General features: G+C 43.9%; 1 protein-coding gene across 1 annotated transcript in view; it reads right to left on the bottom strand.

Annotated features, from left to right (window-relative positions):
* Positions 1 to 8,399: 8,399 nt before the first annotated feature.
* The window catches only part of znf296 (zinc finger protein 296), a gene marked incomplete at its 5' end in the record, with an annotated part of 7,609 nt that continues 604 nt past the window's right edge, over positions 8,400 to 15,404 (bottom strand). The window contains one exon of the mRNA XM_031860959.1: positions 8,400 to 11,962. Within this exon, the coding sequence (XP_031716819.1) occupies positions 10,122 to 11,962 (1,841 nt within the window). The remainder of the gene's footprint in view (positions 11,963 to 15,404) is intronic.

Genomic DNA, 15,404 nt, shown 5'->3' with positions numbered 1-15,404 from the left:
ATTACTTACAAGATGTATAGAAGAAGCACACAACAAATAATGAATTTAATTATGACAAGGACCATGTCAGATATAATTGCAATTCTTAGTATTATTTGTCCCCTAGAAGATGCCTGATAAACTCGCTGTACCCGAGAGCCCCCCGGGGGAAACGAATATAATGAATGCTACACACATGTTATATACCCACTTAACGAAGAGATTATGGGAAAAATATAATGTAAGCCATTTTACACACTGCAAACACAATTATACACAAACTAATACAATCAACTAGAAGATGTACCACAATATCACGTATTTTCCGCCATGACTCGGCAAGCTATACCCACTCCGCTTCGATATACCAAGACAAAGCTACAAGCTAACACGGACAACCGAGGTATCAGAAAGCAAGAGAATTCGACACAGAATCCAGAGATATCTTCAGAATTTCTCTCCGTGAAACCAGTACAGAGCTGTGAGCAAAAATCTTAGCAGCACCTCACCTTTATGCTGAATCATGGAAAGAACGGCATAATCCACCTTGGTAAAGGGTCTCAATACTCTTAAAGGGTACCTAATGACCTTTACTAAAGGTAAATTACTAAAGGTAAATAATTCCTCGTTTACCGGCTAAATACACTGTTGCTACGTATATCCTGTCTGTTTCTTGTGGGACTGGGGGGAGGAATTTGAAGGAATTTGAAGGAATTTGAATTTTGGCGAATGGAATTTTACGCAGGGCGAGGAGCGGCGCATTTTTGATTTTTACTGGCTAACGATTCTGTCAATCAACACCAGGCTACTCTGAATTCCTGAGACTCTGACACGTCAAAGGAGGTCTCATTCACTCAAATTGACCAATCATAGGCTGAGATAGCCTCACACAGGCAAACTGCAGTCAGACGAGAATGGATCCATTAGTGGGGCAGATTAGTGAAACAATCTTCCACTTGGTGATACAAGCAACACATTTGGCACAAATTATCTTCAAGACCTATATTTTCAGTATCCACGATGGAAAAACAATATGGCCGCCATTTTCCAAGATGGCTGCCAGCAAATGCCAATATATGCCATTTACAGATATACAGGGCTAATTAGATAACATTTGGGACACTAAACTATACTGGAACTACAGTTAGCACTACAGTTAGTAGACTACAACTACAGCAAGTACACTAATTAGCCGACACTGAACCCCATGCTGAGTCTCACAGCAATGATGTCACCAGTGTGCCCTGGTTGTGCTTTGACATCACTCTTTTATAAACAGTATGTCACCTCGTATAGATCAATCAAAACATTTTAATTTGGATCAAAATGATAACTTGGAACTTGGACTACTACTTCATCTTGATCTACTTCAGCTGAAACCTAATCTCTGATCAAAGAACGACAAAAAAGTGTGAATTTTGAGTAACAAATGGCCGCCATCTTGAAAAATTGCGACCATATTGAATTTTTATTGGCACCATTGAATTTCTCGTGTCAAAATAAATACATTTTGATGTCTAGATTATTAAAATATGTCCAGCCATTCAATTTCTACACTCAAAAACCTATTCACATTTTCGGCGAAGGCCATCTTAAAAAATCTTGGATTTTCAGGTGGATACCGGGCTTTTCTGAAAGAGTAGTTCCTAGGCATTATTCATGCCAAATTTGGTGCTTGTATCACCAAGTGAAAGATTCTAATGGAAGATTGACTTAATCTGCCGCACTACATGTTTCACAGCTCAGATAGGATCCACGCTGTCAAAATGATGCCAAACTGCTGTATTTGGATAGATTGAACACTATTAGTGATAAAACAAGTGAAATATATAGTTGAAAAAGCAAATGTGATTTAAATTGGCATTAGTGTGTTAATAGTACCAATTTTATAATAATGTTTATTTGATTTTAATACAAGGCTTCATCAATGCTTTTACACGTGCTTCATAGATCAATTATACGCCATTAATGAGAAGAAATCTTTGGTTGCCAGGTCGTGAAGCTATGTCCTCCTTTAACAGAACAATTTGTCTCTTTTTTTTAGCTTTTTAGTTCATCAGACTGCTCCAACAAACCTTTGATGGACTGGAAAATTACAAAAATTAAGAATATATTAACATTTATAACTGCATAGTTGAATGGCTTATTATAAAGTGAGATTCAACGACTCAACAGCCAGATACATTTTACAACTTGGCAACCCAAACGTTGTTCTAATTAAAGGTTTGTATTTGATCTATTATTCATGCTGTATTATGATGTTGTACCCTGAACAAAGTAAACAAACAAAAAAATATTCCAATGGAGAAACATTATTTCACCATTTTCCAACACGGCTCTTTGTGCAGTTTCTTTCTTTTTTGTCTTATTTACAACACTTACAATTACCTTGAAATAAAATAATCTCCTCTAATTGACTGATTTTTTAAACTTGTTTCCAGAAGACTGACTGTCAGCCCTTCAACATATATCAGTGTACTATTCAAGGGATTGTTTTGCTGCGATGCTTATATTGACCAAACAGTTTTCGGAAGGGGTGCTTTGGCTCCCTCCTAGACCACTTATTAACTCTGATCGGGACTCAAATGATCTGAAGTGGAGATTCAGTTACCGTCCCCCTCCTTTCTCTCTCTCTCTCTCTCTCTCTCTCTCTCTCTCTTGTGTCTGTCACTCATTATATTTAGGTGGATATCCATCTCCAATAAACTCTTGTCCTGCGGTGCTCAATGCAGGCCTCTTCAGGCCTCTTCAGGCGTCTCCAGGCGTCCCTCCATCACACGCCTGATTACACTCAAAACGTGAGACTGACCAGGACTAAACAAACAAGAAGAATAGCGACACAGATCCACCTAATGGTCACCATTTAACTGCATTCATGGGCTCTCCATTATGTCCGTTTGGCCTTTGAGAACGGGATTATAGGAAGCCTCAGCGACAAAGGTCAGAGGGCTGAGCAGACACTCCCACACCTCCATGACCTGCTCTGATCCCACGACCCCGGCACCAGCATCCCCCGCCCCCCCCCCCTCCCCTCCCTACTCTCCCCGCTGGTTAAGCGGCTTTGTCCCGGCTCGTTTTCTGCCGCATCACTCACAGAAATCACACCGGACTGAGCGGGTCAGGATATAATCAGCAACTCAGAGGAGAAACCAATAGAATATACCTGTAATATATTTGTTTTATCTTTCTAATTATGGTGTTTTTGATGTCTGTAGTCTTATCTTAATTATAGAATTCTCACATGTTGAGATTTTCTTTTTCTTTTCTCCACATAGTTTTGTTAATACTGAGGCAGATGTATGGGCAATATATTTGATGGATTGTTCTAATGTAATTCATGATGAAACTCATGTTGAAGTTTAGTCACATTATTAGTTGCTGTTGGTTTTCAGTGTAGGGCAGTAAAGAACCACTATATTTTCTTTTTTGGGGGGGATTTTATTTAACATAGTATTTACATTTCATGGTACCTTATAGTTCTACTCAATTTAATTTTAGTGGAAGATGTATTTTTATTTCAATCCATTACATTCATTTGACAGCACAAGTTAGCAGATTAAAACTTTTTAAACAAAGCATATGATCAGTCTTTAAATTATGATATATTGTTGTAGATTCAGCAGCCCAACAGTATTTGAAGTAGTTAGAACGAGCTCCCCTGAAACCAAATGCTGTGCACATGTAAATGCATCAGTAATAATCATTTGATAATGAAAATATCGCAATATAACTCTGATGGGGCAACACAATGAGTACCTACCACTTTGCCTACATCTAATTTCAAGGATCATTCGTATAGATGCAAAGTCTGAAACATAAAGACCTTAATAAGCTGGTGACAGTGGATGTTTGTTCTATGTGCAGACGCGGTTAGAGGCTCCAGTTCACCTGCCCTCAGGCCTGCAGGGGACAAACACATGAAAGCATTTCCCCTGTCATGGACTGAGCTCTATACCTCCTGACCTTACTATGCATGCTAGCAGGTAACACCTCTGACCCCAGCGATGTGAGTGTGTAAGGAGGGGGGTGGGCAGGGAGGCTTGTCAAACCCAGTTTTTCTTGCATTTGTGGACATTTCTTGGCTAGACGAGAAATAAAACTGACTGACCTGAATATATTTGTTTGAGTGTGCATAATTACCTGAGCAACTGACTAACTGTGAGCTTCACAAGGAGGGTCACCAGGTGCAGCAAGTACAGAGTGTCTGTGTGTGTGTGTGTGTGTGTGTGTGTGTGTGTGTGTGTGTGTGTGTTTATGAAAGACAAAGAGAATAACAGCCGTTTGAGGAACAGTTTGTCAGAGAGTGTTGGAGCCGGCAGATTTTTGATTACCTCATCTCGCCATCTTCTTAAGTTTGTGATTTGGTTGCGCTTTTGTTCAACCTTGAAGCTCTATATATGAACAGGATACTGCAGGTATAAATTGTGAAGAGACATTTGCCTGTAAACAGGATGTGGTGTAAAAAACACCTTTTGCCAATATTCAGGTCAACAATCCATCTCAGAGGCTCAGACACCAAAACAATGATGTATTATGCCATTAAGCTACACAGGATCTTTGGCTGTCCCACCAACTGTTCAGACACAACTGCTGTCAGTGATGTCATGTTTAGAAGATCCTAATACAACCCGTCATGGTAACTAACTAACTGCTGGTATGAACTACGCTTGACTGAGGGGGTGGCTGTGAAACAGCTCCTCCGTCTGCAGTGCAGAAACCAAAATGGAAGCAAAATCTAGTCATGGCCCACACTGAATAATCGTGTATAACCATATCGCATCTCATTGTATCGCATTGTATTGTGTTGTATCTTAACATTTTTTATCATTTTATATCGTATAACATAATTCACATTGTACTGTATCACATTGCATCATATCTTATATTATATTGTATTGCATTGTATTGTATTGCATTGTATTGTATGATATTATATTGCATTATGTCATATTGTATCATATTATATCGAAATGTAATGTATCACATTGATCTGAATTGTATAGTATCATATTGCATATAATGCAGTATATGAAACGTATTGTATCATATTGTGTTGCATTGTAAATGTAGAAGAAAGTTGTGTTCTTGGTTAAAATCTACTGGAAGACTACACTTGGTTCAGTTCGGACTGGGGCTGTAAACAGAGCTGATTTCAGACAGCGATATGCTTCTCACAGAGGCAGTTTTCGTTGGGTATGAGTGCCTGTTTTTCTGTGTCTGTCTACCACACCCTGTCTTTGCAATCTGTCGAAAAAACAACTTCACTGGGATAAAAATGAGCCCATGGCCTTCACTCTGGGAAAAGCCTTATTTAGGTTTGTTTTAAAATGTATTTTCACCATAATTATCTGGCAACAATTTCTGCCTGTTTGATGTAACACCGTCTCACGCTGGGAAAAAAGAGAAATCATTGAACTTCCTCTCTTTTGTTTTTAAATCAACCTGACTGCAGTCTCATCAGTGCTTCCTCGTACTCCAACCCAACTGAACTGACACTCGTCCCACAGGGCTCGTCCTCAGCGATCAGTGACATTATATCTCCTCTTATAAGAATGAGCCCTCCTTGTCTTTCCATCCTCTCATTATCTAAAGGTGTTGAATGGCAAAGAGAGACACTGGACTGACGGATAGCTGCCCGGGTACGCGTTGCCCCCTCACCCCGTCCTCCCTCACTCTCACTGTTAAAGGTTAGGATGGTGAGGGGAGGGTGAGGGAGGAGAGGAGAAGTGGGTGTAATTCCAGGATTCAGATTTCACTCTGCGGTCATTGCGGGATGAGGGACGGGTGAGAGAAGGTGGGGATTGTGGGAACCGTGCAAGGATAAAGAGCAGAGGGGGACTCCTGTGGTTTATCTGATCACTCCCGAATGCATCTTTCTCTTTCTTGTTATCCCTGTCTCAGTCTGCTCTGCAGATGATTTAATCCTCAAGCCTCTGCCTTCTCCTCCTCCTCAACTGTTCTGGGGAGGATGAGGACAACAGGACAGGGACTGCAGAGATGATTGGAGGCTACACACAGTACGCCGTGAGAAATGTAATTAAAGAAATCCCAGTTAATTGGCTTTTTCCATGATAAAGCACAATCTTCTCATACATAAGTGAGAGCCTCTCATGGCCACAGGCCTGCCCTGTAGGAAAGCAAACATAGAGCTCTGACATTCCCTTTGTTGTGAGCATTTCCAGAGCTAGTCACCTTAAATTTAATGTGAATTTGTGATTTTGCCACTATACTGATAGAGAATTGGACTTTGTGTCTATAAACAACACAAGGTCGAGCTGTCAGATGGCTGAGTCAGCCCATGCAAGAAAATGATGCAGGTGAACGCCACAGAACATTTTCCTTGACACCATATTATGACTGAGACAATGAGTGGTTTCACGGTTACTTTGGTGGAGTCCTAATCTGAATATCTGGATTGTGGTGTTCCCCTTGGACAGATAATAACTTAAAGGTCTTTCACTACTATGAAGATGAAATTCCATTCTCTACTTTACATAAACTGCCTGATCTCTATATATAAAAAAAATGGAGGCAGAAACTTTCTTACAGCTCTTTTATAGAACAGACAAACTTTATACGGAGGTTTACAAATTCAATTTGGTTGAAAGACTGGCAGACAAAAATGTAATATTTCTATCTCAATAACTTTATAACAATAATATTGATAATGTAATGATATTTGAGTTGTAATGTTGCTGGTTGTAGCTGCCAAATTCAAAATTTCAGTGAATTTTAATGCAATTCCACCACCAGATTAAAAAAAATTGTTATGTTGTATTGTAAAATAAAATGTATGGACAATAAGTAATGTATGTGAACTCGTAAAAATAAAAGGCAAAAATCGAACTTAGAATTTCTAACATCGTGGCTCTGGGGATATGGAAAGCAAATGGGTGCATTCAGGGTTTTCTAATTTACAAACAGCCCATACATTTCAGACAAAAGTATTTTTTAACAGTAATGTCCTTTAGATGCTGAAACAACATTTAAACGTGCCGCACAATGTTACACAAACTGAAATCCCAGATGCTTCTTCTCCTCACAACAATATATCTCAATGTAGAGGTAGAATGTGTTTAGCAGAAGTTGTTAAAGTGTTTGTATCTTATTAAAATTTCCTGTAACAGTCTCTGTTGTGTCTCTGTCCTGACGCAACCTCTCCCAACTTCAAGACCAACAAAAGCTTCCTCTGTGGAGCTGAGACACAACCATTAGATCTCAAAGTCCAAGTTTCCACTGCCCAGGGGCAGTCACTGGTCAGAAAACACATATAGCACCAGCCTCACTCTCCTATTGGCTGACATAAACTCTTCACGTTGTGATTGGCTGGTATGGGTGCCGGCATTGTCCCGTGCAGGGTTGACAGCACTTCAGAGAGGTGTGGACTGCAGGAAGACAAAGGGCACTCTGGGACGTGGAACAGATATCCACTTGCTGCAGGGGCTACTGTGCTGTGTTCTGCCGCGTATCACCTTACCTTACATAATTGGGTCCATACGAGCACCAAATGGCGCTTGCTTTGGCGCCCAACAGACAGGGAGGGCAGAGTTTACCAGAGGGAGAGAGGTTGTCACCTGTACTGTACTCCCTTCTTGTTTTTTTTCTGTCTCTGTGGAGAGAAACGGACAAACTGACTCATCTGGGTCTGAGGGGCTTCGGTCTTCACTTCCTCCTTATTCTCTGTAACACAATGGTAATTGGTAGGAGTGGGCGTGTGTGCATCTGGTGCAATAACCCCCCCCTTACACCATCCAAACCCACCCAGCCCCCTACCCTGTTGAAAGCTCATTAAAAGACCTGCTGTTAATGAGCTAGAGGGATCATAGAACTTCATTTTCATTAGAGGGGGTGGGGTTAAGGCCAGAGATGCTGGTGCAGAGGTTTTTATGCCCTTAAAATGGAGTCAGCAATTATCTCAACCCCTTGACACTCCCCACCCACCCTGCTCTGCCTCCTAACATGCCCACAAACAACCAAACTGGCCCTCTTCAATGTTGTATCCTGAGAAACCCTTGTCGCCCGTGTCCCATCACAGCTCGCTGCACCCATCCCACAAACTGTAGGACTGACACCAACTCAAATCTATCTACACACAAACATGAACAGTATAGTACACACACACACACCACGCTGGAATTACATTACAGCGTTTCTAGACAAAGCCAGTAACATCACAAGGATGTAAACAAGGAGTGAGGGTCCCTAATCCAAACACTCACATTAAAAATTAATAACTCAGCGCTGACTGTGGTCCTCAGAGAAACGACCCACTCCGACTAAGACAACATCCTGGTGAGAAAAGATACTTAAAAATAGTTTCAAACGCTATGTTCTGGGTACCAGAAGAAGAAGGGGGATTGGGGGGGGGGCATGTTCGGAAAAAGCAACCACAAGCAGAAAAGACTCCATAATACAAAATATTTCACCTCAATTCTTTATTGAGGCTCCTCTTGAGAAGGTGAATTACAAAATGGTGTCAAGTTTACAAAGACAGCAGAGCTTCACAATAGCCGGGGTTCAGCAGAACGGAGACGATGCCAGGGAAAGTGGAGGCAGTTAATATTAATAATAATAACAATAATAAGCATAGCAACAGCAAGAATGTCAATCTATGTACAAAATATTATCCCTGAACAGTTGCACTCTGCACTCGTTCACGATCATTCATTACACAACACACACAAGAATTTCCCTGACATGAATGCAAGTAGATCAGATATGATCACACAAAGTCATCACAGTAGTCACAAAAACGTCGGCTGCACTCTACTGGACAACTTTGACCTGTTTTTTTTTGTTGTTTTTTAAAAATGCGTAGGTTCCTCTTTCTTAAATCCTTGTCAGTGACACACCTGCCATAAGCATGACACGGTGATTGTGACCTGCGGCGTCATGCTCTGGACACGAGATCACAGGACAGAGGGTTCAAGTAGAAGTGTCACCTGAGCATTTCGCCCCCCCGATATGTAAACACAAACAAACAAAGACATTCACCCAAACTCACCCAAGTGCTTCCTGCAAAACTCCACCAATCAACGAGCTACTCCAGCACCTCTCAACCCTGTAGCTCAGCAGTTACACAATTCCCAACATGCAGCATCCATAAATTAGGAACAACTCAAACACGGGCAACTAAAAAAAAAAAAAGAAGTTTTAAATGGCTGCAAAACATGCACGAGCTTCAAGCAGTCCGGCACTTTACAAATGTAAACAATGAAAGTGAGAAATTACCAGCACAATAATAGGTACAAATAGAGAACATAATACACACCCGTTTCACATGTAGGTAAAATTGCAGTTTTTTTTTTTATGCATAGAAACGAATCATGAAAAAAAACCATCAGTAGATGAGACTTTAAAGTCTCCGTATTCACATTTATAAAATTAGAAAACAGAAGATGATCCATACATACTGTCACAAAGTCAGGAGCACAACCTTGCCAGGCTCCTGGAGCCCTGTAAACATTACATAAGTGACAAGTGTTGTGACAACCAAGCGCCTCTAAAGATTGGAGTCTGAGAAACTGCAGGCGGACAGTGTTTGGATTCATTTCACCCTCGTGCCTGTTCAAACATTTCTAGTCTTTAAAAGGTCTTCTCAAAAGAAAAGCAGCAACAGCTAGAAAACACAATATGACCTTTCTCCACCTGCTGATGCTGAAGATATATTAACATCGTTCTATTGCCAGGCTTTTTGTAATCAATAGAATCCCTTTACTATATTATCTGACAGTTAATATCTGTCTCCACCTGTCCAGTCGCCAGAGAGATAAATCACTCATCTTTTGCATCCTGCACTGCAACGTGGTGATCAGTTTCCTGTGTGGACTGTGGCGGTTCACTTCCTGTTCAAGAGTTCTGGTAATCTCCCTGCTGAATGTCATGGCCTTGTTTTCGCTCTGTGGTCTAAAGAACTGTAGGCACTTAAGTTTCAACCAGCAGCTTTGCATACAGTCATGAACAACGAGGCCGTGCCTCGGCGCTGGTAGAGATGACGGGACTGCTGCTGCTGCTTCTTTAAACTAGATTCCAGTTTTACTTGACTGTCCGTTCAATGATGGGACTAATTCTTTTTATTCGAATGGGCGACTTAAATCCTATACAGTGCTATTTTAATGTCAATAAGGGAATGAGAACAGCTTTCATGGCGCAGAAGTCAAAGCTAAGCTAACCTCCGCGTTGCTCTCGGGCGGGAGATCAGCCACTATGGCTGGGCCGTTCTCCACACACTCTGCATGGACTTGCTCCTCTTCCACCTCCATGCTTTTCACCACATCACTCTGAAGTTTTCTCTCCATTTCTATCTGATCCAGACTGGCTTCAACCTCCTCCATTTTCACCACCACTCCTTCTTCTTCAGCTTTTATGGCAGCCAAAGTGTCTGCAGCGCTGGCCTGCGCATACGCTCCCACGCTGGCGTGGCTCAGGCCGTGGACTTTCTTCAGGTGTTTTTCCAGAGTTGCGTAAACGGTGAAGGGTACCGAGCACAGCTGGCACAAAAAGGACGCCTTGGCTCCCTGCGCGCCGTGGGTCTTCATGTGGCGCGTTAGTTTTGAGCTCTGAGCACAGGCGTAGTTGCAGAGGCCGCAGCGGTACGGCCGTTCACCTGTGTGGCTGCGGCGGTGCACAGTCAGGTTGCTGCTATTTCTGAACTGTTTACCACAGTACTCACAAGCTTCATCTTTCTTCTTCTTACCAGCTGAACCAGCAGTAGTAATGTTGTTGTTGTTGTCTCCTCCGCCGCTGACACCTCCTCCTACACTCCTCCGCTCATTCTCCCTCTGCCACTCCTGCACAACCTCGCTGACTTTGTCTGAGCTCCAGTCTGTCTCGCTCTCTATGATCTCCCCTGTTTCGTGCTCCCACTCTACGACTCCTCGCACTCTCTCGCTCATCTCTGGCCGTTTGGGCGTGCAGTTGCCACTAGCGATGCCGCTCTCGCCACTGCCCCCCGTCTCTCCACTCTCCAGTGAGCCTTCAGAGGGGCTGGCGCACGGTGAGGTGTGCTGAGGCTCCCCCTGCCCCTCTGCATCCTCTTCCCCTCCCTCTCCCGCCTCTCTCTGGCGCTGGTACAGCCTCAGCAGCTCCCTGTCTGGCGGTCTAACCTGAGAGGTCAGCAGCATCAGGCCTGAAGCTATGGACGGGTGTTTGGGCAGGGTCAGGTCTAACTCGGAGGGACCCTGGGCTCTTACTTCTGCACCAACAGTTCCCTTTCCCATGATGATTCCAGCTGGCTGCATTTGAAACCTGCCTCTCATCCCGTGCCTCCCTACATCCTCCTCCATCACGACCATATCTACCGACTCATACCCAATTCCTCCACCACCAGCCACCCTGTGATTGCTCCTTATGTGCCGGGCCAGCTGGCCGCTCTGGGCGAAGGCCTGCCCGCACACTCCGCAGTGATAGGGCCTGTTGCAGGGGTGAGTCCGGCGGTGGGTGGACAGGGCGTGCAGGGACTGGAAGTTCTGGTCACACAGCTCGCAGTGGAAGTCAGACTGGAGGGCGCTGGTGTGAGGAAAGGGAGAAACTGCTAGTGGAGAAGAGGACGGAGACAGCATCAGGCCTCCGGGGGAGCTGCCGGTGTTGTTGTTATTCCCCTCGGCGAGCTCCCTGAGCCGCACTGAAAAGTTCAGAGCCTGCAGGTTACTGGAGGAGGAGGTGGAGGTGGTGTGTGTCTGACGGGAGCGACCGGGGCGCAGGGCGGAGGGCTGAAAGGCAGAGGCAAGGGCTTGGCTCAGGTGGCGAGGGTCCAGAGTGGCTGTAGCAGGCTTGTGCCCTTTACGTCCTCCTCTTCTTCTTCCTCCTCCTCCTCCTCCTCCTCCTCCTCCTCCTCCTCCTCCTCTCATGTCTGTGTCTTCCTCCTCATCCTCTTGGTAGATGCTGAAGGAGTGTGTGTGCTGAGCGTGCTGTACGAGCGCCCATGCAGATGGAAACACGCCTTCACACTGCTGGCAGGTGAAGTAGGAGGGCTCCTCATTCACTGGAAAACAAAGACGGACAAAACTGAGTGAGTATTTTGATCAATGCTAGTTAGTGAAGAATAAAAGTGTCAACATAAAATTTTATTTTGGCAAAGACATTTTTTAAGCTGATATGGCGAATTTAGGAAACAGTTGCCTTTTTACACATCCAGCATAAGCAAAGAAACACCAATTTGAAAGTTGAGTTGTCTTTGAGTCCACCTGATGAATTCACTCCCATTAGCTCCATGTTTGGTCTCTACCAACTCTGGACAATATCTGGATCTTTAGCTGCTAAATGCTCGACTATGTTCACTAGCTGCTCACTTAGTGTTAGTCAGTCTGTTTGATGCTGAGCTGGTAGTGTAAAGTGTGTTTTTATTACAGCTGCCTGCTACAGCCGAAATGATGGGAGTACATTCAATGTGTCAAAAAAACAAAACGATGACTTAAAAGACACTATAAAGTTACAAAAACTGAACAGGAACACGAGTATCAGCACGATAAAAGCCACATCTACCAGAAAAAAAAGCACAGATAGACTGATATGGACTCAAATTGATGGGAGATGAAGAGGAGGGTCAGGTGATGAAGAAGTAATGTCAAAATAAAGTAAAAGTGAGTGGGAAAGTATGACCCGAAGCAGATTAGAGGAATGGGGCTGCGGAAGCAGAAAGACCAACAGAGATGCAGTCGTGTTGCAAAGTACATCTGGAGATATTTTTATATGTGGATAGCTTTGTCTCCTAACTGAGAGCTACTCTCCAATTAAGCTGCAAATTGCTAATTAGCAGAACGTAGAAAATGAACGCTTTATGCAAATCAGGCACTGACTCAGCCTGCTTGACAAATGAGGCCTTTCTGCATAAATCAGAATTGGAGAGAAGATCCCCAAATTGTGGGGGAAAACAGTTCTTTTTTCTTTTTTTCTGTTTTGGAGAGGTTCAAAGCAGACTCTGGTATAAGCCTCTTTCATGTTTCCTCAAGTCAAATCCTTCTGTATTTTACTGGAGGGGGGGGAGGAGAGTGAAGATGAAAAAGAGAGCAACTGTTTCTTTCTCTTTCCCCCCCCCTCTCCCACCCTCCCTCTGTCTGGAGACGAGAGGAGCTGTGGTGTTCATGTCCTTTAACCTAGCCTGAGGAGAAACCCAGGAGAAGTTGAGATACTTCTTTTTAAAAATAGGGTGAAGAGTGAGAGAGAGAGCGAGAGAGAGAGAGAGAGAGAGGTAGGTAGGTCAGGGCTCAGGAGATAAAAAGAAAATGAGATAAAAAGATTATAATGTAGTACGGGGGGCCAAGAGACACCACGAAAATATGTCACCCCTCTGGATTGTACTTGAGACCCATCCTCCAACCCCAGCTCTTCTCACCCCTCTACCCCCCCACCCCCAAAACCCTCCAAATCTTTCCCTGAGGGGGGGGGGGGCTTTTGTCTCGGGGTCCTGGAGTGAAACACAATACCCAGCCGGTTTCTCTTTCCTTCTCTCTCCCTCTCTCTCCCCTCGCTTTCTCTTTTTTTTTTGTAAGGATTCCCATTTGGCCCGGGGTAGCACTTGAATATTAAGCAGAAGCAATAACTACTAATTAAAAATGCAGATTGGCTGGGAGCACTAACGAGCAGCAGGCAGAATCTCTTCTCCCTTGGGAGGCAGAGGGAGGAGAAAAGAGAGGAGGAGGAAGGGGGTGGGGAGGGGGGCGAGAAATTGAAAGAGGGCAAAGCAAAAGTGTGTTGAAGATGGGGGTGGGGGTGGGGGGGGGGATGTTGGAGATGAGGAAAAAAACAAACAAGGAGAATAAATAAAAAGGAATGAGACAGATGCATGCGGCTCTTCGGTAATCCATCCCTCTCTCTTTTCTCCTCCGTCCTCGCCGCTTCCCTCTTGAATACAGAAAATAGATGGAGGACCTTTCTGTTGTGGGATAACTGCCATTTCACTTTCAGTCATCTCAGAAGCTTCAGATGCTCAGTTTCCCTCCCATGAAACAACAAGACTTCCTATTACTTACAATGCTGCAGGATGTCCAAATAAAACTGTCCCTTTGCTACGTCAACATACCACAACTCAAAACATCATGTCACAAGCCATGTAATCTTGGGAGATAAAAACACTGAAAGCTGGGTAAAATCGCAATTACCAACTCCAAACAAATGCAAGCTACATTTGCTTATAAAACTTTAATCCAAACTTATCCACTTTTTTATTATTCACAAGCTGTCATGCTCTTTTCCCCCTCGCCTCGTGCACATGTTAGGTTCGTTGTATAATCCTGCGGGCACAAAATTACCAAACTTGTGCCGTCTCCGACTGTAAGTGAGAGACGGAGCGAGAGACGAAGAACAGACTGAAATAGAAAAACAAAGAGATTTTGGACAGACGGAAATGGTGCGTGCACCAGTCCCCTGAGCGTTACACAAAGGAAGGAACTGCTAACGTGTGTGCACATGACAGCGGAGGTTTCAAAATGTGCGAGTGGGCACTCATACCTACTACGAGTGTGCAGCAAGTTGCCCTGTCAATCGGCAATCATTTACAACATCCTGCTGCATACTCTCCTTTTTCACCTCAGATACAGCATGACCGTCAAATATATCTGACCTTTGCAGGAAAAATACAATAACTCTCCTCCATCTGAAACACAGCGTTAGCCACTGGATGTGACATTTTTTTGAAAAAGGATTGCAATGAGAATTCATGAATTGCTGATTGACTTCCACCGTGACATATCATATTTGGCATGACCACCCCGGTGTCTGCGCTCTTCTTCTCTAAAAGAAAACAGCAGCAGAAAAAGGCGTGAGGAAAAAGACCTTTAGGAAAATCACTTCTAATGTCAGAGACATAGAATGAGAAGAGAGGGAAGGCTTAAGACAGGACAAATGTGACAACAAGAGGAAGAAGAAGGAGATGCATACGATGAAGAAAAAGGAGCAGGAAGGAGGAAATTCCCAGGAGCTCAGGTGGCTCGGCCCGGGGCAGAACAGAGGGAGATGGCAGAGGAGCAGCACATGATGCAACGTCCTCCATTACAGTGTCATGACAGCGAGGAGAGCTGCACGAACAGCCTCACATTCACTCATCTGACCATTTCATACTGTGGTGCACGACTACAACCAACAAACGCCTTTTACACAAGAACCAGGATGGCCTTAGAAACACTGAAACATGCTCCTGTGCTGGCGTTAGGAGGACGTGGTTTCAGTCTCTGTTGTCCAGGGCGTAGTGGAGGACAGAGATGCAGAAACATGTTTACCTGGCCATTCCACCTCAGAGACTGACAGTCAGGGAGATGAGAAGGAGCTCAGGTGCTCAGCGTGGAGCCCTCGGGGACCCCCGGTGCCCTCCGAACACTCCTGACGCCTATCCTTTCCACACAATTAGCCTGTGCGTCACTAACTCACGCAAGACTGCTAATGGCAACGGCTAGCTAATGAGCTGGACTCGGGAGGGGTAATTGTGTGGA

The sequence above is a fragment of the Anarrhichthys ocellatus genome, unplaced genomic scaffold, assembly GCF_004355925.1.
Source record: "Anarrhichthys ocellatus isolate YVR2014 unplaced genomic scaffold, GSC_Weel_1.0 scaffold24, whole genome shotgun sequence".
NCBI classification, from domain to species: Eukaryota; Metazoa; Chordata; class Actinopteri; order Perciformes; family Anarhichadidae; genus Anarrhichthys; species Anarrhichthys ocellatus.
This window is presented reverse-complemented; position numbering and strand designations above follow the sequence as displayed.